Below are 26,711 nucleotides of genomic sequence, written 5' to 3' on the forward strand. Positions count from 1 at the left end.
AAATGGGGGGGGGAGTTATGGAAAATCTAAATGTTTAGGTCTTATGAAAAATACTTTATAGCCAGAATTGTAATTGTAGTATTTTATGAGCTAATTGTGATATAGCATGTTATTACCATTGCTGTTAAGAAATAAAGATTAGAACTCACCCCTTTCCCTTAAAAAAACAAAATTAAAATTAAACTAAAAACTGTTTCTTGGATTAGGCTACCATTGAACAGAGCCTGTTAGCTCACCCCTATTCAGAAATAGGATGGCTTTCCCTGTTGGGTCTTTCATTTGGGGGAGGATGGAAATTCTCAGCTAAGAATTGGCAGTTGGTGCAGGTGTCCTTCAGCTTCTTGTCTAGAAGTAATGCCTTGATCTCTTCTATCCCCATATTTATCTCAGCTTGCCTGGGAGACAAATTTTATGGGGGAGTCCCTGAAAGATATTCATTCAGTTCATGCATTCTCCTGTTGTTCAACGGATAATAAATGGTTGAATCCATTCTGCTTAAGTTTCTGTTACCTGACTTTTGTTATCTTTTGATTTGTCTTATTTAAACTTTTATCCGCAAGTCTTTTGTCCAGGATGGACGTGGAGGACTATGGTCATTGACTACAGATTGTCTTTATATAGAAAGTAACATTAGAACTAGAGTTTTGTAGCCTTGACATTTAAGACTGTGTTTTGAAAAGCAAATTAATATGGTCATTTTTAAATATCAGAGCCAAATAGATTCATTAGATAGGGATTCTTTGCCCAAATAGTTTAGCAAGTTTATTTAGTAAGAGAGCTAAGGCATGCATGTGTATGTACAGTTAGTCAAGTATAAGATCATGTAAGTGCCATCCTTTCTGTAAATAACCATATAGATGTTCAAAGAAGCGGGAAGTTTTAGCTAAGAATAATCTGAAAGTGTTTCCTGGAACAGGGTATCTCATTTTGTCTTTGAGAGATTTCATCTCAGCTTGGTGAGACTTACCTTACAGAGAAGTTATTCATAGGATAAGGGCAAGGCAGTATCCATAAAGGCATAGCAGTGATTAGAGAATGCAAAGCAGTGCAATGCAATGCAAGCAGCCTAGAACCATACATGGACGTAGGTAGGTAAGTTTGATGTATATGGGTTTGATTTCGAGGCAGATACTTTACCATGGATATCAAGCTTTATTTGAGAACTAAAGGGTGATCACAGTCCAAGTTGCAGGGTAATCAGAATTAAAGAGCCAGAGTTCAGGGTATGGACCAGGTCACTCAGTGGTGAATTGCTCTGACATCATATATTAATAGTTCTTTCATCCTTTGAAACTGCAGTGAGAGCCTGTGGTTAGATGAATCTTAAAAGGTGCTCTTCACATGAAGATGGGGATGGATCTGACAGGAAGTTTAGAAGCATTTTTAGGGTGTTCTTAATTTGTGTATGCTACTGAATTTTCTACTTAACAGTGATTAAAATGGTGAATTTTATGTATATTTTATGACAAAATCTAATCAAGCACTTTAAAAATATTAATTGACTCTCCAGATGTCATCATAAAACTTGTTGTGGAGAACTTCATACACCTCCTCCTTTAGTCCTGTGGAAATAAGAGAGCGCTGTTTCATGTTTGCCGTTTCAGCTGTCAGTGGTGATGTGCTACAAAGGCGATTCTGAGAGAATCAGACGACAGGACTGGGGTGTCCCGGGGGGCACATTGATCATTGTAAGACCATACAAATAACTGATCTTCCCTGGACTTACCTGGTTTTGAGTTCATGTTTAGTATGCAGCCTAGATACTAAGGAATTATATAAGAAATAGTTCCTTTTGAATCACCTAGTGTTCCTTTGTAGTCATACCTTTACAGTCCCTTAATTAAGATCATTTTTTATTATCAGGCAAATTAAGTAAAGCATAATATCAATTATTTTGTAATAAAACCTTAGGAGGGAGCTAAGCAGCAATTTTTTCTTTTTATATGGAACTATAGATGATTAATCATACTGTGTTAGTTTCAGGTGTACAGAAAAAATGGTTCAGTAACATGCAATAAATCCTTTTTGTTTATTTTAATACAGTGATGTGTATCTGTTATTCAGTACTCCTAACTTATTCCCCTCCCTCTTTTCCCTTTGGTAACCATAAGTTTGTTTTCTCTGTGAGTCTGTTTTGTAAATAAGTTCATTTGTATTATTTTTTAAATTCCATGTATGTGATGTCAATAATACTTGTCTTTCTCTGTTTGCCTTCACTTAGTATGATAGGCTCTAGGTCCATCCATGTTGCTGCAACATATATACCACATCTTCTCTATCCGTTCATCTGTTGCTTCCGTGTCTTGGCTGTTATGAATAGTGCTATGAACATTGGAGTGCATTTATCCTTTTGAATTAGAATTTTCATCTCTTTTGGGTATATACCCAACAGTGGCATTGCTGGGTCATATGGTACCTGCATGTTGTTTTCCACAGCAGATAAACCAGTTTATATTCCCACCAGCAGAGTAGAAGTATTCCCTTTCCTTCATACTCTACAGCATTTATTACTTGTAGACTTTTTGATAGTGACCATTCTGATGGGTGAGAGGTGATATCTCATTGTAGTTTTGATTTGCATTTCCCTGATAGTTAGCATTGTTGAGCATATTTTCACATGCCTGTTGGCCATCTATGTCTTCTTTGGAAAAATGACTGCCTAGGTCTTCCAAGTAGCAGCTTGATGTGCTTTAATTTGTATGTATATTAAATGTGTTATATTATTATCTAAGATAGTTTTGCTCTATTTTTTTAATAGGTTTTTTTTTTTTTTAATGGTTACTTTTATTTATTTGGCCACGCTGGGTCTTAGTCGCAGCATGTGGGATCTAGTTCCCTGATCGGGGTTTGAACCTGGACCCCCTGCACTGGGAATGCAGAATTTTAGCCATTGGACAACCGAGGAAATCCCTTGCTTTATTTTATTTATTTGTTTTTATTTTTGGTTTCACTGCATCTTTATTACTGTACACAAGCTTTCTCTAATTGTGGCAAGAGGGGGCTACTCTTCGTTGCAGTACACAGGCTTCTCATTGCAGTGGCTTCTCTTTTGTTGTAGAACACAGGCTCTAGGACATGGGCTTCAGTAGTTGCAGCATGTCAGCTCAGTAGTTGTGGCCCATGGGCTTAGTTGCTCTGCGGCATGTAGAATCTTCCCCAGGCCAGTGCGTGTCCTCTGCATTGGCAGGTTAATTCTTATCCACTGTACCACCAGGGAAGTCCCTTTGTTTATAAATACCAAGTTTCTTTGAAATCATCTGGAATGGGTACATGTTAGGCCTCATTTGAAAAGTAGAATGTATTGAAGTCTTTTATTAAAAAAAAAGAACTTCTATTTAAAAGTTTTTTATAAAGACTTTGATAAAAAGTATTTTAAGTATTTTTAACATTGTTTACTTTGTTACCAAGGCTGATATTTTGTATACCTTGAAATTCACCTTAAGTTATAATTCAGTGATTTTTAGCAAAATTAAAGAATTGTGCAACCATCACTACAGTGTTGATTTAAAACATTTCCAACTCGCCTGAAAAAAGATCTCTAATACACATTTGTAGTCACTCCCCCCTTTACACCTCCCCAAACCACTGTCCTTTACCTTGTGTATCTACAGATTGCTTTTTCTGGGTATTTTATATAATGGAATCTTACAGTATGTGGTCTTTGGTGTTTCTCTTCTTTTATTTAACAAAATTTTGAGGCTCGTTCATGTTATTGCATATATGAATTGTTTATTCCTTTTTATTGCTGATTAGTATTCCATTGTCCAGGCCACATTTTGTTTATCCGTTTACTATCTGATAGGCATTTAGATTATTTCAGTTTTTGACTACTATAAATAATATTGCTGTGAACATTCACATAAAAGGCTTTGAATGGTGGATGTGTGTTTTTATTTCTTTTGAATAGATAACAAAGAGTGAAAGTGCTAGATCACATGGTAGCTCTGTATTCAAATTTTCAAGCAACTGCCTAACTTTTCAGTAGTGGCTATAATATTTTACATTTTCACCAGCAATGTATGAGGGTTTCAGTTTCTCCACATCTTCCCTAGCAATTATCTTTTTACCAGAACTGTTCTGCTGCTGCTGCTGCTGCTGCTAAGTCGCTTCAGTCGTGTCCGACTCTGTGCGACCCCATAGATAGCAGCCCACCAGGCTCCCCTGTCCCTGGGATTCTCCAGGCAAGAATACTGGAGTGGGTTGCCATTTTCTTCTCCAATGCATGAAGGTGAAAAGTGAAAGTGAAGTAGCTCAGTCCTGTCCGACTCTGAGCGACCCCATGGACTGCAGCCTACTGGGCTCCCCCGTTCTAGTGTGTGTAAATGGTATCACTCTGTAATTTTAATTTGCAGTTTTTGATGTTGAGCATCTCCATCTTCTATTAATTATTTGTATATCTTCTTTGGTAAAATACCTGTTCAAAGTCTTCTGCATATTTTTTACTTGACTTATCTTATTTAGTTGCCAGAGTTCTTTCAGTTCAGTTCAGTTCAGTCGCTCAGTCATATCTGACTCTTTGCGACCCCATGAATCACAGCATACCAGGCCTCCCTGTCCATCACCATCTCCCAGAGTTCACTCAAACTCAAGTCCATTGAGTCGGTGATGCCATCCAGCATCCTCTGTCGTCCCCTTTTCCTCCTGCCCCCAATCCCTCCCAGCATCAGAGTCTTTTCCAGTGAGTCAACTCTTCGCATGAGGTGGCCAAAGTACTGGAGTTTCAGCTTTAGCATCATTCCTTCCAAAGAAATCCCAGGGCCCATCTCCTTTAGAATGGACTGATTGGATCTCCTTGCAGTCCAAGGGACTCTCAAGAGTCTTCTCCAATACCACAGTTCAAAAGCATCAATTCTTCGGTGCTCAGCTTTCTTCACAGTCCAACTCTCACATCCATACATGACCACTGGAAAAACCATAACCTTGACTAGATGGACCTTTGTTGGCAAAGTATCTGAAATTATGAGGGTTTTTTTTCTTGTAGAACGAAGTTTTATAGTTTGAGGTTTTACACCTGGATCTCTGAACCATTTTGAATTTTTTGCATGGTATGAGGTAAATGGTTTAAATTAAGTTTTTTGTATGTGTTATTTATTCAGTTGTCCAGCACAATTTGTTGAAAAGACTATCCTTTCCCCCATTGAAATTGCCTTGGCACCTTTACTGAAAATGAATTGCCGTAAATATGAGGTTTATTTCTGGATTTTTCAGATCTCTTTCATTGGTCTGTGTGGTTATCCTCATACCAGTATCACACTGTCCTAATGACTGTAGCTTTCTTATAAATACATTTAAAATCAGACAGTATAAATCATTCAGTCTTGTTCTTTTTCAGAATTATTTTGACTATTCTAGGTTCTTTGAGTTTCCATATAAATTTAAGAATCAGCTTGTCAATTTCTGGGCAGGGGGCGGGGGAGGAGGAGGAGAAAAGCCTGCTGGGATTTTGATAGGGATCATGTTGAATCTGTAGCACAATCAGGGGAGAATTTTTAACATTCTCTTAAAAAATTAAGGGAGTATAAGAGAAAGATTATATTAGGAAAAATTTTAAACCTGTAATAAAAATAAAAAGGCCCCTTTTCTGGTGGCTAAGTGGTAAAAAATTTGCCTCCAATGCAGGAGACCTGGCTTTGATCCCTGGATTGGGAAGATCTCCTGGAGAAGGGAATGGTAACCCACTCCAATATTCTTGCCTGGAGAATCCCATCGACAGAGGAGCCTGGCAGGCTACAGTCCATGGGGTCGCAAAGAGTCCGACATGACTGAGTGACGAATGCTTCATAATAAAAAGAGAAGACAACTCACGATAAAGATATTTTGGTTTCCTTTAAAGATTATACCTGAATTTATTGGATTATCAACTTTACAAAATAATTTACTGTTACTATTTGTTGAGTACTCACTGTATATCAGATGGTGGGCTAATTGCTCTGTATTGTCCCATTGTTTAATCCTGGCTCAACCCCATAACTCTTTAAAGAGACCCAATTATAAGGTAGAAGATGTTACATGAAAGACAGTTGGGGGAAAGTTGTCATGTCGATTCTCTAGTGAAGATGTCCTGACTCTAACATTCTCCTTAACAACATAAGTTAGCAAAGAAAATGCTCAGGTTTCTTACTCTCACTTTTATGCTCTTTCCTCCAGTTTTTAAAATCATCTCTAAATCTTTATATTTAATGGCATATTTATAAGAGAGTGTATAGTAAAAAACTTTGCCAGTGTATCTAATCCCTTGTAAATGGATTACAATTACTACCTCACACATACGTGTATGAATGTAGATACAAAATGAAAAAGGAAGTAGCTGTTTGGAAGGGTGATGCTGAGAACAAGTGCTCCTCTGTGAGATGTACAACAGTGAATTTATGGTACAGATTTGGATAGTTGTGAGTAGTTATTAATTGTAGGGTGAAAGAGAATTGTAGGGTATAAATTTTAAGGCACTGTTTCAGAAAAGTATCATTAATTTTCATAATGATAGATGACAGTATTTCTATATTTTGATTTTTTTTCATCCTTTTAACTTCTGCCTTTGCATTAGGAGGCAGATGATACTGTAGACTTATATTCTGATTTCTCTTCACGTTGATAGCAAGCAGGCAAAATAAAGGGAGAGGGAATAGCATTTCATCTTTTTACTACTTATCTCCATTCTGCAGCCGTGCAGTCGGAAACCCTTGTGCATGAAGACAGATTTGTTCTATGGCCTCGGAGTTGGGTGCCGGGGACGATGGCGGCTGCACTGAGCTGGCAAAGCCCCTCTACCTTCAATACCTGGAGAGGGCCCTCCGATTGGACCATTTCCTGCGACAAACATCAGCCATCTTCAACAGGAATATTTCTAGGTATGGTATTCCATCTTCCCCATGTAATTTTTTACCACATTTCTGATTCCCATTATTCCTGTAGATTTTAGGGTTAAAATATCTTACTGGTTTTAGAATTTTTTTTTCCTTCTTTCTTTCATAAAATACAGTCAACTTAACCAAAGGATCAATTTCTTCTGTAAAGTGTTTAGTCTACTAACCATAAATTATAATATTTTTCTGGGTCAGTTTTTATTGTGGATTCATCATTCTTTGATTTGTAGTGATGAAAGTGAAGATGGACTGGATGACAGTAATCCTCTATTGCCTCAGTCTGGAGATCCCTTGATACAAGTTAAGGAAGAACCTCCAAATTCATTGCTTGGTGAGACTTCTGGAGCAAGCACTTCTGAAATGTTAAACACATACTCATTGAATGGAGTTCTACAGTCAGGTCAGTGTGGTATGAGATCCCTTTTTGAACTATCAGTTCTCTTGGGTCAGTTGTCCTTTCGTTTTTTTTTATTCTTTGTGTTTCTTTACACAGAATCAAAATTTGACAAAGGGAATTTATATAACTTCTCTAAGTTGAAGAAAAGCAGAAAGTGGCTAAAGGTAAGAGATAAGGTAGAACATTTATAATTTAAATAACCCACTAAAACTGCAAATAGAAAAGTAACTGATTAATTTTGGTACACTGGCAGAGATTTTCCTAGACATGAGTCTTTTATTCTGGGTGGTGGTTTAAGAGATTATAGAGAAAAGTCTAGAGGACTCAGCAAAGTTCATTTTAACAAAGTTTTTAGGAATAAAGCCCTATGCTAAGCAAGAGAGTACAGAAATAGATAAGATCCTTGCCTTTACTGGCTTGTAACCACAATTAAATTTATTTTTTATTAGTACCTGAGTAGGTCATTCATTCAGCAGATGTTGATTGAGGCATCCTGCCTTGGGCAACATTATTGTACATAAATACACAGAGTTCCCACCCTGGGTAGCGTACATTCTAATGGAGGGAGTAAGCCTGTACATAAGTAAATAAATAGTTTCTTTAAAGAGGTAACATTTTAGCTGAATGATCAGAGAGAACTCTAAAGGTTTAAGATAAAAGCATTTCAGTAAGAAGGAAAAATGGCAAAAGTCTGAGAGAGGAAGCAACTTGGTATGTTTGGGGAAGTAAAGAAGGCTGATACAGCTGGAGTACAGTAAGAGGATAGTAGACGCTGAGGTTAGCTTATCATGTTGGGCCTTGTACACTGTGTTGAAGAATTTGTATTTTAACTCTTGTTACAGTGGTAAGCAAGAGAAGGCAATGGCACCCCACTCCAGTACTCTTGCTTGGAAAATCCCATGGATGGAGGAGCCTTTTAGGCTGCAATCCATGGGGTCGCTAAGAGTCGGACACGACTGAGCGACTTCACTTTCACTTTTCACTTTCCTGCATTGGAGAAGGAAATGGCAACCCACTCCAGTGTTCTTGCCTGGAGAATCCCAGGGACGGGGGAGCCTGGTGGGCTGCCGTCTATGGGGTCGCACAGAGTCGGAAAGTGACTGAAGTGACTTAGCATAGCACACAGTGGTAAGCAATCGGAGTATTTGTAAGCAAGGGAGTGACGTAATCTCATTTACACTCTTACAAGATTACTGTCTTTAGCTCGATTCAATTAAGGATAGCCTTTCTTCTAATGAAACTAATTATTTCTCTGTTAGATACTTTTCTTGTGAAGAGTTCAATGTAGTTTAAAGTTATCCTTTCATTTTTATCACCAGGGCATTTAAAAGACTCAGTAAAGTCCTGATTTGCTTCGTGTCAGTGAGGTTTTAAACTGTTGGGAGTGCAGTAACCTCTATGCTTTGCCGTCACATTTTTAAAAATCAAGATGTAATTCACATGCCATTAAATGTTCCCTTTTAAAATTTATAATTTAATAATTTTGAGTACATTCATAAAGTTGTTGCAGCCATCACCACTGTCTAATTCAAGAGCATTTTCATCACTCCAGAAAGAAATTCTACTCATTAGCAGTTACTCATACTCTAGTTTCCCCAGCCCTTCACAACCATTAATCTGTTTTCTGTTTCTGTGGATTTGCCTGTTCTAGACATTTCATACAAATGGAAACATCAAATGTGGTCTTTTTTGTCTGGCTTCTTTTACTTAGCATAATGTTTTCAAGGTTCATTGATGTTGTGGCACATGTCAGTACTCCTTCCTTCATTTCAGTTGCCAAATAATACTTTGTTACATGGATAATACCACGTTTTGTGTATCTGTTCATCAGTTAATGGATTTTGGGGTGGTTTCTCCTTTATCAGCCATCACAACTAGTGTTCTATATTCCCTTTTATGCTATACTAGTTTCTTAGCTTTTGTTTAGTTTTTTGTCTTGGAATTTGACATTTAATTAAATTATCTTATGTGTAGTATATGTACTAAGTGAAATTTAGCCTTGTTGCTTTTGATAGCATTTCTCATGTTTTAGTGCTTTTTACTTGGGGATCAGTAGCTTTCAGTTCAGTTCAGTTCAGTCGCTCAGTCGTGTCCAACTCTTTGCGACCCCATGAATCACAGCACGGCCAGGCCTCCCTGTCCATCACCAACTCCCAGAGTTCACTCAAACTCAGTCCATCGAGTCATTGATGCCATCCAGCCATCTCATCCTCTGTCATCCCCTTCTCCTCCTGCCCCCAATCCCTCCCAGCATCAGAGTCTTTTCCAGTGAGTCAACTCTTCGCATGAGGTGGCCAAAGTACTGGAGTTTCAGTTTTACCATCATTCCTTCCAAAGAACACCCAGGGCCCATCTCCTTTAGAATGGACTGGTTGGATCTCCTTGCAGTCCAAGGGACTCTCAAGAGTCTTCTCCAACACCACAGTTCAAAAGCATCAATTCTTTGGCGCTCAGCCTTCTTCACAGACCAACTCTCACATCCATACATGACCACTGGAAAAACCATGGCCTTGACTAGACAGACCTTTGTTGGCAAAGTAATGTCTCTGCTTTTTAATACGCTGTCTAGGTTGGTCATAACTCTCCTTCCAAGGAGTAAGCATCTTTTAATTTCATGGCTGCAATCAACATCTGCAGTGATTTTGGAGCCCCCAAAATAAAGTCTGACACTGTTTCCACCGTTTCTCCATCTATTTCCCATGAAGTGATGGGACCAGATGCCGTGATCTTCATTTTCTGAATCTTGAGCTTTAAGCCAACTTTTTCACTCTCCTCTCTCACTTACATCAAGAGGCTTTTTAGTTCCTCTTCACTTTCTGCCATAAGGGTGGTATCATCTGCATATCTGAGGTTATTGATATTTCTCCCAGCAATCTTGATTCCAGCTTGTGTTTCTTCCAGCCCAGCGTTTCTCATGATGTACTTTGCATATAAGTTAAATAAGCAGGGTGACAATATACAGCTTTGACGTAGTAAGTTTAATTTATATCTTTGTGTTTTTCAGTTGAATTGGTAAAGAATAGTATAAGGGAAACTAGAATGATTATCCCCCAGCTGTTTTTGTCGTTTGAAAAGTGGAAAAAAAAAATCCTTGGATTATGAAAGTAATTGTTTCATATCAAAGGTTCCATTTCCATTTCCTCCCTTTTTCAGAGCATTCTGCTGAGTGATGAATCCAGTGAGGCAGATTCTCATAGTGAAGACAACGATGAAGGAGAAGAAGAAGATGATGACGAAGAGGAAGAACTCAGTCTTAGCAGAGAAGATCTTCATAATATGTTGCGACTGCACAAATATAAGAAACTTCACCAGAATAAGTATAGTAAAGAGAAGGAGGTAAAGAGTTCCAGGAGAAATTTCAGGTTTTCATGCTGGGTGTTTACCCTGGTTTATATTAATTGTAACTATCTTTGTAACTTTATATTTAAATGGTGGTTGTAGTTATAATAATTGAAAACATTTCACATGCCATAAAAGTTCAGTCTTTTAATGTACACCGTTCAGTTGTTCTTTGTATATTCTAGAACTTGTAACTGTCATCACTATCTAATTTCAGAATATTTTCTCCAAAAAGAAGTCTCGTTCCCCTTAGTTCTTGCTCTTCATTCTGTTTTTCAAAAATTTTTTTTTAGTTTTGGCTGTACCTTGTAGCTTAAGGAATCTCAGTTTCCTGATAAGAGATTGACCTAGACCACAGAAATGAAAGCCTGGAATCTTAACCACTTGGCCACTAGGGAACTCCCCTCTCATTCTCTTCATTCTGTTCTGTTCCAGGCAGCTGTCAATCCACCATTTCTCTATAAATTGCCAAGTCTAGACATTTTGTACAAATGGAACATGTGGTGCTTTATGTCCAGCTTCTCTCACTTAGCATATTTTCAGAGTTCATTCATGTTGTAGCATGTATTATTAGTACTTCCTTTTTATTACCAAATAATATTCCGTTGTATGGACATACTGTATTTTATTTATCCATGCATCATTTGATGAACTAACTGGATTGCTTCTACTTTTTGAGCTTTATGGATCATAGCTATGAATATTGAGTTGTTTCACTTTTTGGCTCTTACGAATAATACTACCATGAAGATTTGTGTATAGGTTTTCTGTGTGAGCATATGTTTTATTTCTCTTGAGCATATATGGAGGAAAAAAATCACTGGGTCATATGGTAACACTCTGCTTTGGGGGGAACTGTCAGGCTGTTTTCCAAGGCAGCTGCACCATTTAAAATTCTTATGGTTGCTTTTTTAATGCAGTTGTTTTTTTGAACGTGTTCCTATCTTGGAAAAAGTCCGTTTCTTCACATAGTAACATTAGATTGATGATTTAAGTGGCAACTATTTGAATGCTGTTATCATTGCCTTCTGATTTTTGTCAGAAGTCTCAACACTTTGTACACAATGAGTAATAGGATATTTGAAGACCTAAAAGCTTTCCACCATTAAGGTCCAAAGTTAGTTTAGAGAGTTTTGAATAATATGTTAGAAGTTATAAACCTGTAGAAGTGACAGATGGTAAGATATATAACTTCTGACTTAGATAAGGAGTTCCCTCTTAAAGTACAGTGCTAAGGCAGTTGGTATTCAAAGTATTGGAGAAGGAAACGTCAACCCACTCCAGTATTCTTGCCTAGAGAATCCTGTGGACAGGGGAGCCTGGGAGCTGCTGTCCATAGGGTCACAAAGAGTCAGACACGACTGAAGCGACTTTGCATGCATGCATGCATTGGAGAAGGAAATGGCAACCCACTCCAGTATTCTTGCCTGGAGAATCCCAGGGACAGAGGAGCATGGTTGACTGCCATCTGTGGGGTCACACAGAGTTGGACATGACTGAAGCGCCTTAGCAGCAGCAGCATTCAAAATATTTGTTTTTGTTTTTTTTTTAAATTGAAGTAAAATGCACATGTGGAAAAGTTCACGGATTTTAAGTTTACAGTTCGATGAATGTTTTAATAGACCTTGTAGTAGTTCTTCACAGCACCCTTCCATGCTAGGTTCAGTCCTTGAACAATTCATTTAGCTATAATTCAGGAAGGAGATTCAACAAGGGACTACCTAATTTATTTATCATCATGTTTATCCATTGAGCTTTGGAAGTCAATTTAAATGAAATATTTGAAAAGATTAATTACTCTTTGGACAGAAAAAAGTAGATTATTTGTATGTTTGAATTCTGGTAACAAAAACACTATGTATAATGTTGTCAAAGTCTCTTGGTGGGAAATGGAGAGAGAAGACTTCAAACAATGAAGAATTGGATGGCGGGGACTATTCAAACCAAATATAAAACTAAGAGCTGGGAAAGCACGTGTTAGGAATCTTAGTAAATCTAAGGACCTATTGGTAATAGAAATACGTTTGTTTCTTGTTGATGAATTCAAGAGGAGACCTTTCAACGATGACAAATATGTGTCAGGACAAAGTAAATACTCTGGTGGAGACTCAGAATTATGAAGGATTTTTGTTTGTTTGTTTGTTATTTTCAACAACTTGCTGTGTGCATAGCCAGTGAAACCATTTTGTTTTGAAGTAAAGGGAATAATTCACTTTGATGTATTAGATCTTCATTGGTCTCTTTATACTATATGTATAAGAATACATATATGGGAAGAATACTATATGTAGCAACTGTGGTTTTTCCTCTGGAATGGCTTTTTTAAAGAAATGATTTGAAGACTGAGCTGTAAGAGAGACAGGCCCTTCTAAGCATCATGTCTTTGCCTGTTTTAGTTGCAGCAATACCAATACTACAGTGCAGGGCTGCTGTCCACCTATGACCCTTTCTATGAGCAGCAGCGGCACCTTCTAGGACCCAAAAAAAAGAAATTCAAGGAAGAAAAGAAACTTAAAGGTAAACATATTGACTTGCCGTCTACCTTTACTCATTCTTAGTTTCAGGTACATTTGGACTTTGAACGTAATCCATGTAGTAGAAATTTGCTTCATCTGAAAAACCCTAGCCTCCTTTATCTCATTACTAATTTTAAGTATTACTAAACTTATTTTGTATTTGGTTTATGATCTTTTCTAGAATTATGAAGACAGGACAACTATAGATTCTTTGCCAGAGGTTTAAGCCGATTAGTTTATTCCTTTTTTTTCTTTTACATACTGTCTAAATAGTGAAAATATTCTGGGAGAGAAAGAAGTTGGTTACACAGGGAGGTATGAGGAGTAACCTGAAGTATTTGGAATAAGTTATAATTGTTGCTGTATGTAGTGATTTAAAATAGATCACCTCCTGATCTTCAGGAGTGTTTGTTTGCATGTTTGCCCGGAAATGTCTTTTCCTCTCTTGAGTTCCAAGCGTCTGGAAATCAGGAAGGAAATAGGAAAGGAAAGTTTTAGACTATCTGTACTAGGCAGATTTTATTCCCCTAAAACGCTATTCAGAAAAACTCTTTTTAGCCTTCTTCCCTTGTTTCTTCCACATCCTCCTTGTTTTATCTCTGTAGTCTCTCATCCTTCTACCCTCCCTTTCAAGCTAGGTTTTTCTTCATGTATAATTTTCTTTTCACAGATCTTAGTGTAATATCAGCAGATGCATTATTTCTTTCTCTGTTATTTTTTTTAGTCACCTCACATTGCCACCAAATAGAAATGTTTCCTTCCTTCTGATCATTACTTGAGCTCATGATAATTTGTAAGCCTCCCTTCCTATTGTGGGGTTCAAAAGAAATTCAGTTCTCAACATTCTCTTTTATTTCTCATTCATGTAAACAGAGGGAGTATCCAGTGTTCTTTTCCAAGGTAGTGTGATCTTCTTCTTGGAATATTCATGGACCTGGATAGATAAAGGGATAAACATTGCTAGTCTAAGTGGAATGAGAAAAGAATCTTGATTTTTCTTAAAGTGATAAGGTTGTTTTATGACTTTTCTCCTGTGGAAGAAAAGAAAAGCAACCTTCTGAGAGTCTGTTCCTTTGCAGCTAAGTTGAAAAAAGTGAAGAAGAAAAGGCGAAGAGATGAAGAACTTTCCTCTGAAGAATCCCCTCGTCGCCACCACCACCAGACCAAAGTCTTTGCCAAGTTCTCTCATGATGCACCTCCTCCTGGCACCAAGAAGAAGCACTTATCCATTGAGCAGCTCAATGCCCGTCGCAGGAAAGTATGGCTCAGCATTGTGAAAAAGGAACTACCAAAGGTCAGTCAGTACCTCCAGGTAGAATTTTCTTTGCCTGCCCTCCAAAAAGAAGCTGGGGGTGCTGGATTCTTTCACAGGATTCAGGAAGAAACTATCTATTGGAATTAGGAGAATCCTGGATAGTTTTCTCTTTGGTTAATTGATTTTCTAGAATTTGATCAGGATTCACAAGATAATTGTTGTGTTATGCTGCTTTGCCAAAAAAATGGAGGGAGGCCTCTTTGAGGAAGAAATGCAATTTTCTTACATAAAATAATAGAGATTTGACAGCAAATTTTAAAGTGATAATACAGGAGATTAAAACAAAATGCTGGAGATGTGTTTTCTTAGACAACGTAAACATTTAGATGTTACTGAATAATCACAGGTATTAGAAGAAAATGTGAATGATTAGGAAAAACATGTATAAGCATTCATTTTGCTCTTTGAATTTGTTTGAATGTTTTAGTTTGATTTACTAATTTCAAACTTAAAAGTTGCAGAAATAATACAAGGAATGTCTGTATTCCTTGGATTCACCAGTGGTTTGCATTTTATTCAATTAATTGCTTCATTATAAATCGAATGCAATCTTAATTGAAATATAAACAGGATATTTCATGAATTTAGAAGCTGATTCTAAACTCTGTGGAAAAAGTCAGTATGCAAGAATTGCTAGAGAAACAGTAAAAAACCTTCCCAAACATTAAAATATACTGTAAAATCTCTGCAATTAAAATAGTGTGATATTGACACATGAATAGGCAGATAGACTAGTGGTACATTTAGTAAGTGGTGCTGGACAACTAGATAGCCATTTCAAAAAAGGTGAAATTAGGTCTGTGTTTCACACATATCCTCTAAATAGATTTGGGATGTCAGTGTAAAAAAAATGAAATCATACAAATATTAGAATAAAATGATTGCATTTCTATCTAATTTTTGTGTAGGAAAGAGTTTATAATTCAACTTCCAGAGGTAATATAAGAGAATACTCTTAAATTTGACCACATAAAAATAAGTTTTTGCCTGACAAAAGACAGCTGACAAATTGTGAGACATTATTTACACTGAATACTATAGTTACAAGGCTATTGTCTCCAACACAGAAAGAACTTAAAAATTGAGGGGGAAAATTACCACAGATTCAGTTCAAAGTATCTCATAATTGGGGTAATACAAATGAAAAACCACTTAGATACCCTTAGATAAAAATAAAACTATTTGTCACCTATCACACTGGCAAAAATTTTTAAATATAACAATTCATTCTGTTAAGGAGCCTCTGGGCAAACAGGTGCTCTCATGCATTACTGCTAGGAATACAAATTAGAACTGTATTAGAGGGAAAGTTGGCAACACCCAATAATCTACAGATGCATTTACCTTTCAAATCAGTACTTCCACTTCTAGGAATCTACCTTATAGTAAACACACAAAAATGCATGTAAACGAGGTTATTCATTGTAGCATTATTTGTAATTGCAAAATAATGAAAACAGTCTAAATGTCCATATATGGGGCTTAAACGACAGGTCTACTCAGTGGATTATCATACTGCTGTTGAAGAATGAGGAAGACCTCTCTGAGCTGATATAAAGTAATTTCTAGGACATACAGTTAAAGAGGCAAAACATAAAAAAGTAAACATACGCTTCATGTGAGAACAAAGGGAATATAAGAAAATGCACAAATACCTGTTCAAAAGAAATTCAAGAAGGATGAACCAGAAATTAAAGTGATTGATTGCTTATAAAGGGCAGGTGGGAAAAGGATAGAAAGAAGGGAAGGAATGGAAACAGGGTAGCAGGGATGAGGAGGAAGAAGTCTTTGAGTGTATCTTATATAAGGCTGATTTTCAGAACCATACTAATATTTTATGTGTCTCTGACATACTTCAAAATAAAATATCAAACCAGTCAGGATGTGGCTGGAGAGGGAGGTTAGGGGGATGTGTGGGCAAAATGGAATAAAAATAGGAACAAGTATACTTAACTGTATTAGAAATGAGTAATACAATCAAGTTACAGGGAGTGTGGAATAAGGAACTCGTCTAAGTAACTGAGGGGAACAGTATTTTGATCAGATATGAGAGGGTAAGGACTGAAGGAGCTATTCGTAAATGCCATGATTGACATAGAAAAAGTGTTTCTCCGAGGGTTCTAGGTTAACAGTTTTGAAACTACTTTATGTGTGTATTAGCATTGAACAAATAAGTAAATATATTGTATATGAGAGCCAGTTTTTCACTGCTGGAGAAAGAAATTAAAAGTAAGAAGGAAGGGGAAAGTTAAAATGAAGCCCATGAAATTTGATTGGAATCAGAGGTATCAGTATAAATTCATGGTTTTATACACACACCCAGATACAGAGATATGCTTGGGTGTGTATGTTGTTTGTTTTTTTTTTTTTTTTCTGCCTCTAGTAGCAGTGACACCCTAGTAACAATGAGGATACCTGGCAACCAGGTCTTGGTTTCTAAACAACTTTTATTCTCTAGTAAAAAGAATCAGGGCTCCTTAAAGAAGTACCATATTCCAGAACTCAGCAGGGAGAATACAAAATGAACCTTAGGGAATTTTCTCGTGGTCCAATGGTTAGAACTTGGTGTGTCAATCTCTGGGATACTAAGGTTCCACAAGCCACACAGCACAGCCTTTCCCCACCTCCGCCCCCTGCCCCCCACCAGCCCCCGCCAAAAAAAACAGTAAAATGAACCTTAGAACACTTTTAAGTGCTGCTAGAAAGTGAGGAAGTTCTGAAAAAAGCTGGAGGGGAAGGAGGGGTTTGTCAAAAGAACACAGGAACAAACTTAAAGGACTACTTCATGGCCAAAGTTAGAATAATTTGAGCAACAAAATAATAATGATACTGAATTTTAACCCATAGAATAAAAGAAATAGTTATCAGCCCATACTTCATAAATACCTGAATAGACAAAGGTGTAGATGGAGCATCTCTACCTTTCAGTATGAAATTCAGTTAATACAGAAGGAAAGAAGAAAATAAAATTATCCTTAATGCAGATACCACAGTAATACTTGTTGCAGACTAGATGCATTTATGAATGCTAAAATTAGAGGGCAGAAGAGGAGAAACAGAATTTGTATAGCTTCAAAACTGGTAGAGAGAGTGCACCTTATCCAAATGACCAAAGTAAATATCACGAGTAATATAGATTTTCATACCATGAACTCCGTGATGTGGTGCGCTGGGAGGAGTACATCATCAGTGCCTCATTTCTCTGCTTTTCTTGCTGAAGTGCATAATGTCATTCCAGTCCTGAGGAAACACCAGAAAACCACACATTTTTGGACACTTTGTAGAATAACTGATTGTGCTTTTCAAAAGTGTCAAGGACATGAAAGAGAAAGATTGAGGAAATGTTACATCCTGGAAGAGATTAAGGAGAAGAGCAACTAAATTGAATGCATTGTGGGATCCTGTTCTGGGATCTTGGAACAGTAAGAGGATATTAGTGCAGAAATTCTTGGCATTCAGATAAGACCTGTAATTTAGTCAGTACTTTGCTGGTGTTAATTTCCTTTCTTAATAATTATACTATGATTATATAAGTTGCTAAAATTAGGGAAAGCGGGGGTAGGGAGTAGTAAGGGAACTCTATTTTTTGCAGCTTTTCCATAACTCTAAAGTTAGTTCAGTTTCCTCACACCGTATACAAAAATAAACTTGAATTAAAGACCTGAGTAGATCTGATAAGATATGAAACTATGAAACTTGTGGAAGAAAACATAGGCAGAACAACCTTTGACATAAATTGTAGCAATATTTCTTTGGATCTGTCTCTTAAGGCAAAAGAAATAAAAGCAAAAATAAACAAAAGGGACCTAATTAAACTTAAAAGCGTTTACACAGCAAAAGAAACCATTGACAGAATGAAAAGAAAACCTACAAAATGGGAGAAAATATTTACAAATGATGTGACTGGCAAAAGGTTAATATACAAAATATATAAACCACTCACACAACTCAGTATAAAAAAAACATAGTAGTTTGAACCTGTTATCGCCTATCACTATCTTGTTCCCTCTCTTTGCTCTTTCATCTAGGAACCACTAGTTTGTTCTCTGTATCTACGACACTGTTTTTGTTTTACTATGTTTATTTGTTTATATTTTAGATTCCACATAAAAGTGGAATTTATTTCACATACAGTAATTGTCTTGCTCTATCTGATTTATTTCACTAAGCATAATACTCTCTAGGTCCATGCACGTTGTTGCAAATGGCACACATTCATCTGTTGTTGGACACTTAGGTTGCTTCCATATCTTGGCTATTGTAAATAGTGCTGCTATGAATGCTGGGGTGTATGTATCCTTTTGAATCAATTAATGTTTTCATTAAATAATTGATGTATTTGTTTTCCCTGGATATGTACCCAGGAGAGGAATTGCTGGATGATGTGCTAGTTCTGTTTTTAGTTTTTGAGAAATCTCCATGCTGTTTTCCATTGCACCTGTACCAGTTTACATTCCCACCAACCGTGTGCCTTTTCTCCACATCCTCTCCAACATTTGTTATTTGTGGTCCTCTGATAAGTGACCATTCTGACAGATGTGAGATGCTATTTCCTTTTTGTTTTGGTTTGCATTTCTCTTATGACTAGTCATGTTGAGCATCTTTTCATGTGCCCTGTTGACTTGGTATGAACATTCTTAATGGGAAAAGTTACAGAAAAACTTATTTCATACCTGGTGAAGAGCCTTCAGATGATAAGGAATTCAGTGGGAGTATTTTAGATTTTTATTTTTAGAGTAACAATAGCTGCTTTAGAGAAAGTTTTTGATAAAAGCCCTAAAAAAATTCCCTTAATCAGATGGTCTGAGGTGGGATTATTATAGAAATGACTTTCAGGCCCTTTGTGTACCTTTAAACCTATTGTTACTTTATAGTCAGGAGAGTTCTTTAATAATCAGAGAGCCACTAGGCTCTGTCTCTTCTTTTCACATCAAATAAATGGGCTATCATGGGAAATCAGGTTTCTTTATTGCAGATGGTTGTTTGGTTTTTTTTTAATTGAAGTGGAAGACATAATAAGATGCTTGAGACTTGGTTGTGGGCTGCTGAGTCATCTTGTATTAGGTCTGCCTTGGAATTTATGTTGAAGAAGATGAGGTCAGGTGGTGGTAGAAATTAAGTAATAGTGGCAGTGGGTGCTCCTTGGCTGGAGATAGGCCTGGAATCACAAACTGCGAGGCTAGTTCACCTTTCTCCTGATGATTTCTGTATGTAAGTGCCCTGCTGTCTGAAGCTTCTTTGCAGATTAGCCCTAGAAAGCAATGTCCTAATCAGGGTGGTGCTCGAGTTAGTATACGTTGTTACATTTTCCTAGTTCAAGCCTTAAATATAACTTAAATTCTTCCCAGAAGTATACAGAAGATTCGATCTAAGGCAGACACAGAATCAGCTTATTCTTTTTAACATTGCTTTAGGACTTTATGTGTGGTTTTGAGTTGGTACATTTGGATAACTCTTGGAAGTGATGTGTCTTTTTTAACTGAAAAAGTAATGTACTTTGAGTATGCTTGGTTTGACATTTTTTAAATCTTCATGGAGATCAATAAATGACAGTACCAGTCTACACAATCTTTTTTTCAAAAAGGAATCCTAATTGAGATATTGTTTTAAATATTTTAGGCCAATAAGCAGAAAGCTTCAGCTCGTAACTTGTTTCTCACCAATAGCCGCAAGGTAAGATTATAGTTTTATATTTCCTGTTTTATGTTTTGCTGGATTATGTTCTTATTATTTAGATCTATGTTTGCTGTTCTTGTCTCTTGTGACCTGTTGATAATTAATCTAATAGTACTTGAGAGAGTTTCTAAATGTTTTCAATCTATTTTATAAATAAAATTGCTCTTCCTTGGCTTTTTGGTTTTCATACCTTTTTGGGTAAGACCATAGCACACTCTTAAGTCCTTGGTCAATCCATGGCATCATCCTGTGCTCAGACTCTTCATCTAAGAAATTGGGGTATTAATGCTTTCTCATAGAAGGAATTAATACAACTTTGTCACTGACTCAATTGACATGAATTTGAGCAAACTCTGGGAGATAGTGAAGGACAGGGAAGCCTGGCGTGCTTCAGTCCATGGGGTCGCAAAGAGTTGGACTGGACTGAGCAACGGGGCAACAACAACAGCACAACTTTGAGTGTTGTGAGAATTAGGTGAGGTAACCTTACTAGTTGTGTGTCCTTGGGCTAGTTACTCATCCTCATTTTCTTATCTATATATAAAATACCAACTTCATAGGGTTTTTATGGAGAATGAATTAGTTATGTTAAACTTACAATGGTGCCTAGCATATAATAAATATTGACAGCTCTTTTTTTTTTTTTTTTTAAGTTTTTTGGCCACACCATGTAGCTTGCGGGATTTTGGTTCCCCAGGCAGGAATTGAACCCCCAGGGCCCTTGGCAATGAGAGCTTGGAGTCCTAACCACTGGGCTGTCAGGGAGTTCCCAACAGCTCTTATTAGCAATGTGTTTAATAATACTTCAAAACTTCCTAGAACATTGTAGGTTACTATATATTTTTTTCGTCTTCTAAAGTCTGTAGATTTCTCACAGACCTGGGACTAGCTCACACTCCTGTTCAGGGATGTTAATCACATTGGAAGAGAAAAAGATATGGCCATAGGAGGATGATATATGCACTGGGCAAGTTGAGGGATGCTGTGGTTTAGAGTCCAGGGAGAACTGGCCCCAGTGTTGGGTCCTCCTCCATTATGACAATACGTTGTCATCTGCAGCTCGCCCACCAATGCATGAAGGAGGTGCGTCGAGCCGCCTTGCAAGCCCAAAAAAACTGTAAGGAGACTTTACCTCGTGCCCGCCGCCTCACCAAGGAAATGCTTCTATACTGGAAGAAGTATGAGAAAGTGGAGAAGGAACACCGCAAACGTGCAGAGAAGGAAGCCTTGGAGCAGCGGAAGTTGGATGAAGAAATGCGGGAGGTAGGGCAATAGCATGAAAGTTTGAAAACCATAATAGCTGCAGCCATATTGAGAGATTGTTGTACATTTCGTAAGTTATAAATCTAACCAATGAAACCATCGAAAAAATATTTTAAGACATAACTTTGAGGATAGTGATTCTAGTCCAGTAAATCAGTTGTTTTTATTCTTTTAGTAAGATCTTCTCCCTGGCCTTCACCTCTCTTTTTGTGTTAATTTCTTATATTCTTTGTAGCCTTATTCTTTTGTTTATTTCTGGAGGACATGCACTCCCCCCCCCCCCAAAAAAAGGAAGGAATGAAAGAAAAAGAGAACAGCTTATAGTTTAGCTTGGCTTGGTTCCAAGCTAAGTTATGTTAGTTTGTTGGAAGATCAGGACTGGTTGCAGTTTTCTGAGACCCATTCTCCCACCTACCTTTCTGTTTTAACTTGCAGTCAGTTCTCTTGCTAAGCTTGATATCAAGTGAGCATATTATTCAGGTAAGCAAGAGGAGAGATTAAGAAGACAAAGCCATTATGTTGCCATTGGTAAATCCATTGGGATGAGTGGAAGGACAGTTGAGGTCTGGAGAAGGAAAAGAATTGGAGGATTGCATATTTTCTTTCAGGTATAAGTAGTACTCCTGTCAAACAGAGCTGTGGAGGCTCTTTTGAGTTCTGCATCTTCCCTCCTGTCTCATGCCTTTGATGGGCAATATAGATTTTGCCTAGTTTTCTTAAATCCCTGGGCAATGTGTATTTTTACTTGCAAGACAAATGTGTTTTGAGTTAGTAAACTTTTGATGTATTAGAAATACTTGCTCACTGACTTTAGAGGCATTTGAGTTAGTCATAGGTCTTGAAATTTTGAAAGTGACTTGGCTTATAATCTAGGTTTGTGAGACATTGTCTCAATATGTTGATAACTAACTGATAAGAGTTTCATCTGTGATTATGTTGACTTCCATCTTTTTCTCTGAGTTTCTGAATTAAGACATTTTTGATGGATCCTTGTTCCCTTAATTTGCCTTCTTTATTTAAACACATGGTAATTTACTTCCTTTCGGTAAAAGGGAATATTGCTCTTTTGTTTTAATTTAGAAAGGTTTTCTTGACGGTACTTTAGCTTTAGAATATGAAAATCCATATACTTTATGAAAAGAAATCTGTTTTCTCTCAGATTTTTTTCCCTAATCTGAATCTAGCTAAAGTGTTTTTTAAAAAAAAAAAACAACAACAAAAAAACCCTAAGGAGAAGTCTGGTTTTATGTTGCATGCTTTGGGACTTATTTCTTTCCTTGGCCATGTTCCTTATTTTAGTACTGTTTTTCTTTTGTACAGGTGGATCAAAGATAACTCAAATATACTTCATAGGAATTTTGCTATAAAATAGTTCATGCGAAATAATGACCCTTTGATTTGGTATTATTGTGTGAGCTGTATTTCATGTAATTCAGTCTTTTGGATCATTTGCTTACTCATTTTATTGTTTATCTTGAAGAATGATTTTTACTGACATAATGAAACATTATGTCAGTATAAAGAACATTATTTTTCTTACTAGATAATTTCAGAGGCACTTTGAATTTATCTTCCTCATTTTTTAAAAAATTTAAAAAAATTACGTGTTTGTGATATTGTATTTAGTCTGTATTCATGTTTTGTAGCTATCATTATCACAGATGAACAATGGGTTGTTTTGGGCAGCATTTTCTTATAGGCTTCTTAGTCTCAGATACCTCCTGCAGAATAATTTATAGCTCTTCATCACTTATTTTGACTTTCGATGTTAAAGAAGAGTTTGAACACATATATGTTTTTAAAAATAAAGCTGTACACGTGTATTTGTCACCAGAGTTATTAAGTAACATATGTTGTTTGAATTTAGTTGGTATGGTAGTACTGTTAAAGAAAAGTAAAGGAATAAAGAATTAAGCATTTTAGACAGCAGCCTAGTGGAAAAAAGATTTCATTTTGTAAAGGAGAGCAAAACATAGGTTATTATTAGGCTATAAGTGAAGATTATTCCTGGCTTTTAGTGCCACTGTCTTGATTATAAATAAAATTTGTTCATTAGCAATTTTTCCCTTTTTAAATGTAAAGAATTTGTAAAGGAGTTGTTTGCAGACTATGTATAGGTTTAGTGAATGCTGTTAACTACCCTGTATGTAATTGATGATTTGACTCTTTTCACTTTCAACTTTTTTCCCTTTTAGGCTAAGAGGCAACAGCGAAAACTGAACTTCCTGATCACCCAGACAGAGTTGTATGCCCATTTCATGAGTCGTAAACGAGACATGGGTCATGATGGGATCCAGGAAGAAATCTTAAGGAAACTGGAAGATAGTTCTGCACAGAGACAAATTGACATTGGCGGAGGGGTGGTAGTTAACATCACACAGGAGGATTATGGTGAGTCCTGAATCAGAAATTAGAGAAAGGAGATACCCCACATTTTTTCATATCTCAGGTTATATTCATTATTACTTCTTGTAAGTTTTATCTTGATCAATAAGTAGTATTGATCAAAAGGAAACTTTATTTTAATTGGAGTAGGGAAAGTATGAATGTTTCTATAAAATAAGCATATAAAAAGCTTTTATTGAAGAATTTAAAGAGGAAAAGGTGTGGTTATTTGATCTTGCAAATTTGGGAAGATTTTGTGTTTTGATTTGTTAATAGAAATAAAAGATATTTTATCAGAAGAATGCAGTGAATTTGTCTCTCACGTAACAGGATTCTTGGTGATACAAGTAAAACATGAGAAGAGACTATTTCGATACTTTTGTGACCACACAGTGAGGGAGGAATTGGTGTAAAGTTTAAGAGGAATTTCACAGAGAATAGTGCTCAAGATCATGTTGAGTAAGAGAAAATGAGAGTGTTTCAGATTATCTTGGGATTTAAACATTCTCTATTATTTTCTTTTAGAATAGTTTCACCCAGTATAAATATATTACAATTTTGAATCCTCGTTGTCTTGCTTTTCCTGACTTTAGCATTACTTTGTGCATGAAATGCAGGATTGGGAAACTGGAGCTCAGTCTCCTGGTGGCTTTTGTGAGCTGACTTTGGCTCCTGGAGACCATGGGAGACCCCTGCCTCCATTACCACGTCCAGGTCCTTACCTCTGTCAAGTAATTAGATCTTTTTCTTCTCCCTCACCCTCTTTGAATTTAGGGATAAACAGAATGTGGAGTCAGGGATCCACACATGCTAGTATAAATTGCATCCTCGAAAGAGGTCAGTTAATGAGATGTTATAATCAAAGTTTTTCCCTTTTCAGATAGTAACCATTTCAAAGCCCAGGCCCTAAAGAATGCTGAAAATGCTTATCATATTCATCAGGCTCGGGTGAGTCTTAGAAATGAACTATTGGGTCCTGGAAATGCCCTTACAGCCTTTCACTTAGGTAGTCTTCCTTTAAGTTAATCATATTTTCAATTAAAAACATTGTTGAATATGTATATATGTATGAGACTGTATTGGATGGGGATTGTAGCCCTATTTACTTTAGAATAATAGTAGGAATACTTGAGGGAAGATGGGAAACGAGCTTTTGCTTTTCTAAGCTTTAAAAATGTGTTGACTAAAGCTAAGAGAGTTTTTCTATTTTTTTTTCTCTTGTCCTCTCCAGTATGTATGGATAATACCAAGTGAAATGCATCATTGTTTAGTGAAAAATACCACACTCTTGATTGTTAAGAAAGCTTGTATCATGCCTAAAAAATGCTAAGTTAGCACATTCTTTCACTTTAGTAATAACTTGCTTATTCATGATACAGTGACATATGAAATCAGAAAGAAACAACAGATTAAATTAAATAAAGAATTAAGTAAACATTAATTAAACACAATTAAGTAAACACCATTTAATATACTGCATAGGAGCCCCTGTATCACTTTGACAGAATCCAAGCCAAGGATAGAGACAAACTCAGCCTATTCCTCACGAACTCTGACCAATCAAATAGATTTTATATCACATTTTAAATAAATTCATTGATGAAGCAGGTAATCATGTAATATGGCTTAGTGCCTGTCTATCAAAAGTATATGCTTAATACAACTGTTAAATTAATTTTGAAATATTAGTAATATACTTTAATGTACGGTTGACCATTAAGTAACTGTGGGAGTTAGTGGTGCCAACACACCCTGAAGTCAAAAATCTTTGTACGACTTTACAGTCAGCCTGCCATGTCTATGGGTCCACTTCCACAGATTCAACCAATGGCAGGATCATGTAGTACTTTTGTACATACTTAGTGGAAAAAATTTCCATGTCAGTTGACCTACACAGTTCAAACCCTTGTTGTTCAAGAGTCAGTTATATCATGCTTTATATGTAATACGATATATTACATTATATTATCAGAAAGTTTGTTCCAGCCAGCACAAGATAGATACATTAGCATTATGAATTTCATTTGAATTTAATTATTTTCCTCTCATATTTTTATTCTAATATACTTTTATTTTCCAGACAAGGTCATTTGATGAAGATGCAAAAGAAAGTCGAGCAGCTGCCCTGAGGGCAGCAAACAAGTCTGGCACTGGGTTTGGGGAGAGTTATAGCCTGGCAAACCCATCTATCCGGGCTGGTGAGGATATTCCACAGCCTACAATTTTTAATGGCAAATTAAAAGGTTATCAGCTGAAAGGCATGAATTGGTTGGCAAATCTCTATGAACAGGTGAATTTTAGAACTATGTGCTACCCCCTCTGTTTTGTTTGTAAATTATATATTGTGAAATGAGCACAAGATAATGTTTTAGATTTCATCCTTTTTAAAAAAAAAAAAAAGCTTTGTCTTTTGACGGGAATCAGAAAGATGTCTCTATTTCTTTTTTTTTGAAGGGAAAGGCTACCCACTCCAGTATTCTGGCCTGGAGAATTCCATGGACTGTATAGTCTATGGGGTCACAAAAGTCAGACGTGACTGGCAACTTTCACCTTCACTTTCTTTTTTTTTTTATATATTAAAAGCATTCTTTATTCAACAAATAGCACCACTTTGGGCAAGTGAGTTTTTTTTTTAATTTTCAAATTTTTATTTATTATTATTTTACTTTATAATATTGTATTGGTTTTGCTGTACATCAACATGCATCCGCCACAGGTGTACACGTGTTCCCCATCCTGAACCCCCCTCCCACCTCTCTCCCCATACCATCCCTCTGGGTCATCCCAGTGCACCAGCCCCAAGCTTCCTGTATCCTGCATCGAACCTGGACTGGCAATTCTTTTCTTATATTATATTATACATGTTTTAATGCCATTCTCCCAAATCATCCCCCCCCTCCCTCTCCCACAGAGTACAAAAGATTGTTCTATCCCTCTATTTCTAACCTGGAAACTTT

At 36.7% G+C, this 26,711-nt stretch overlaps 1 protein-coding gene across 2 annotated transcripts in view; it reads left to right on the forward strand.

Annotated features, from left to right (window-relative positions):
- Positions 1–26,711, forward strand: part of INO80 (INO80 complex ATPase subunit) — a 123,580-nt gene that overhangs the window by 20,805 nt on the left and 76,064 nt on the right. For both annotated transcript variants that reach the window (XM_070378205.1, XM_070378204.1), the window contains exons 2-12: positions 6,663–6,848; positions 7,094–7,263; positions 7,357–7,424; positions 10,414–10,596; positions 12,996–13,116; positions 14,195–14,409; positions 20,050–20,103; positions 21,166–21,369; positions 23,565–23,760; positions 24,635–24,702; positions 25,835–26,044. In XM_070378205.1, coding sequence (XP_070234306.1) covers positions 6,706–6,848; positions 7,094–7,263; positions 7,357–7,424; positions 10,414–10,596; positions 12,996–13,116; positions 14,195–14,409; positions 20,050–20,103; positions 21,166–21,369; positions 23,565–23,760; positions 24,635–24,702; positions 25,835–26,044 — 1,632 coding nt within the window. In that variant the 5' untranslated portion in view covers positions 6,663–6,705. The remainder of the gene's footprint in view (positions 1–6,662; positions 6,849–7,093; positions 7,264–7,356; positions 7,425–10,413; positions 10,597–12,995; positions 13,117–14,194; positions 14,410–20,049; positions 20,104–21,165; positions 21,370–23,564; positions 23,761–24,634; positions 24,703–25,834; positions 26,045–26,711) is intronic.

The sequence above is a fragment of the Bos mutus genome, chromosome 10 (assembly GCF_027580195.1).
Source record: "Bos mutus isolate GX-2022 chromosome 10, NWIPB_WYAK_1.1, whole genome shotgun sequence".
NCBI lineage: Eukaryota > Metazoa > Chordata > Mammalia > Artiodactyla > Bovidae > Bos > Bos mutus.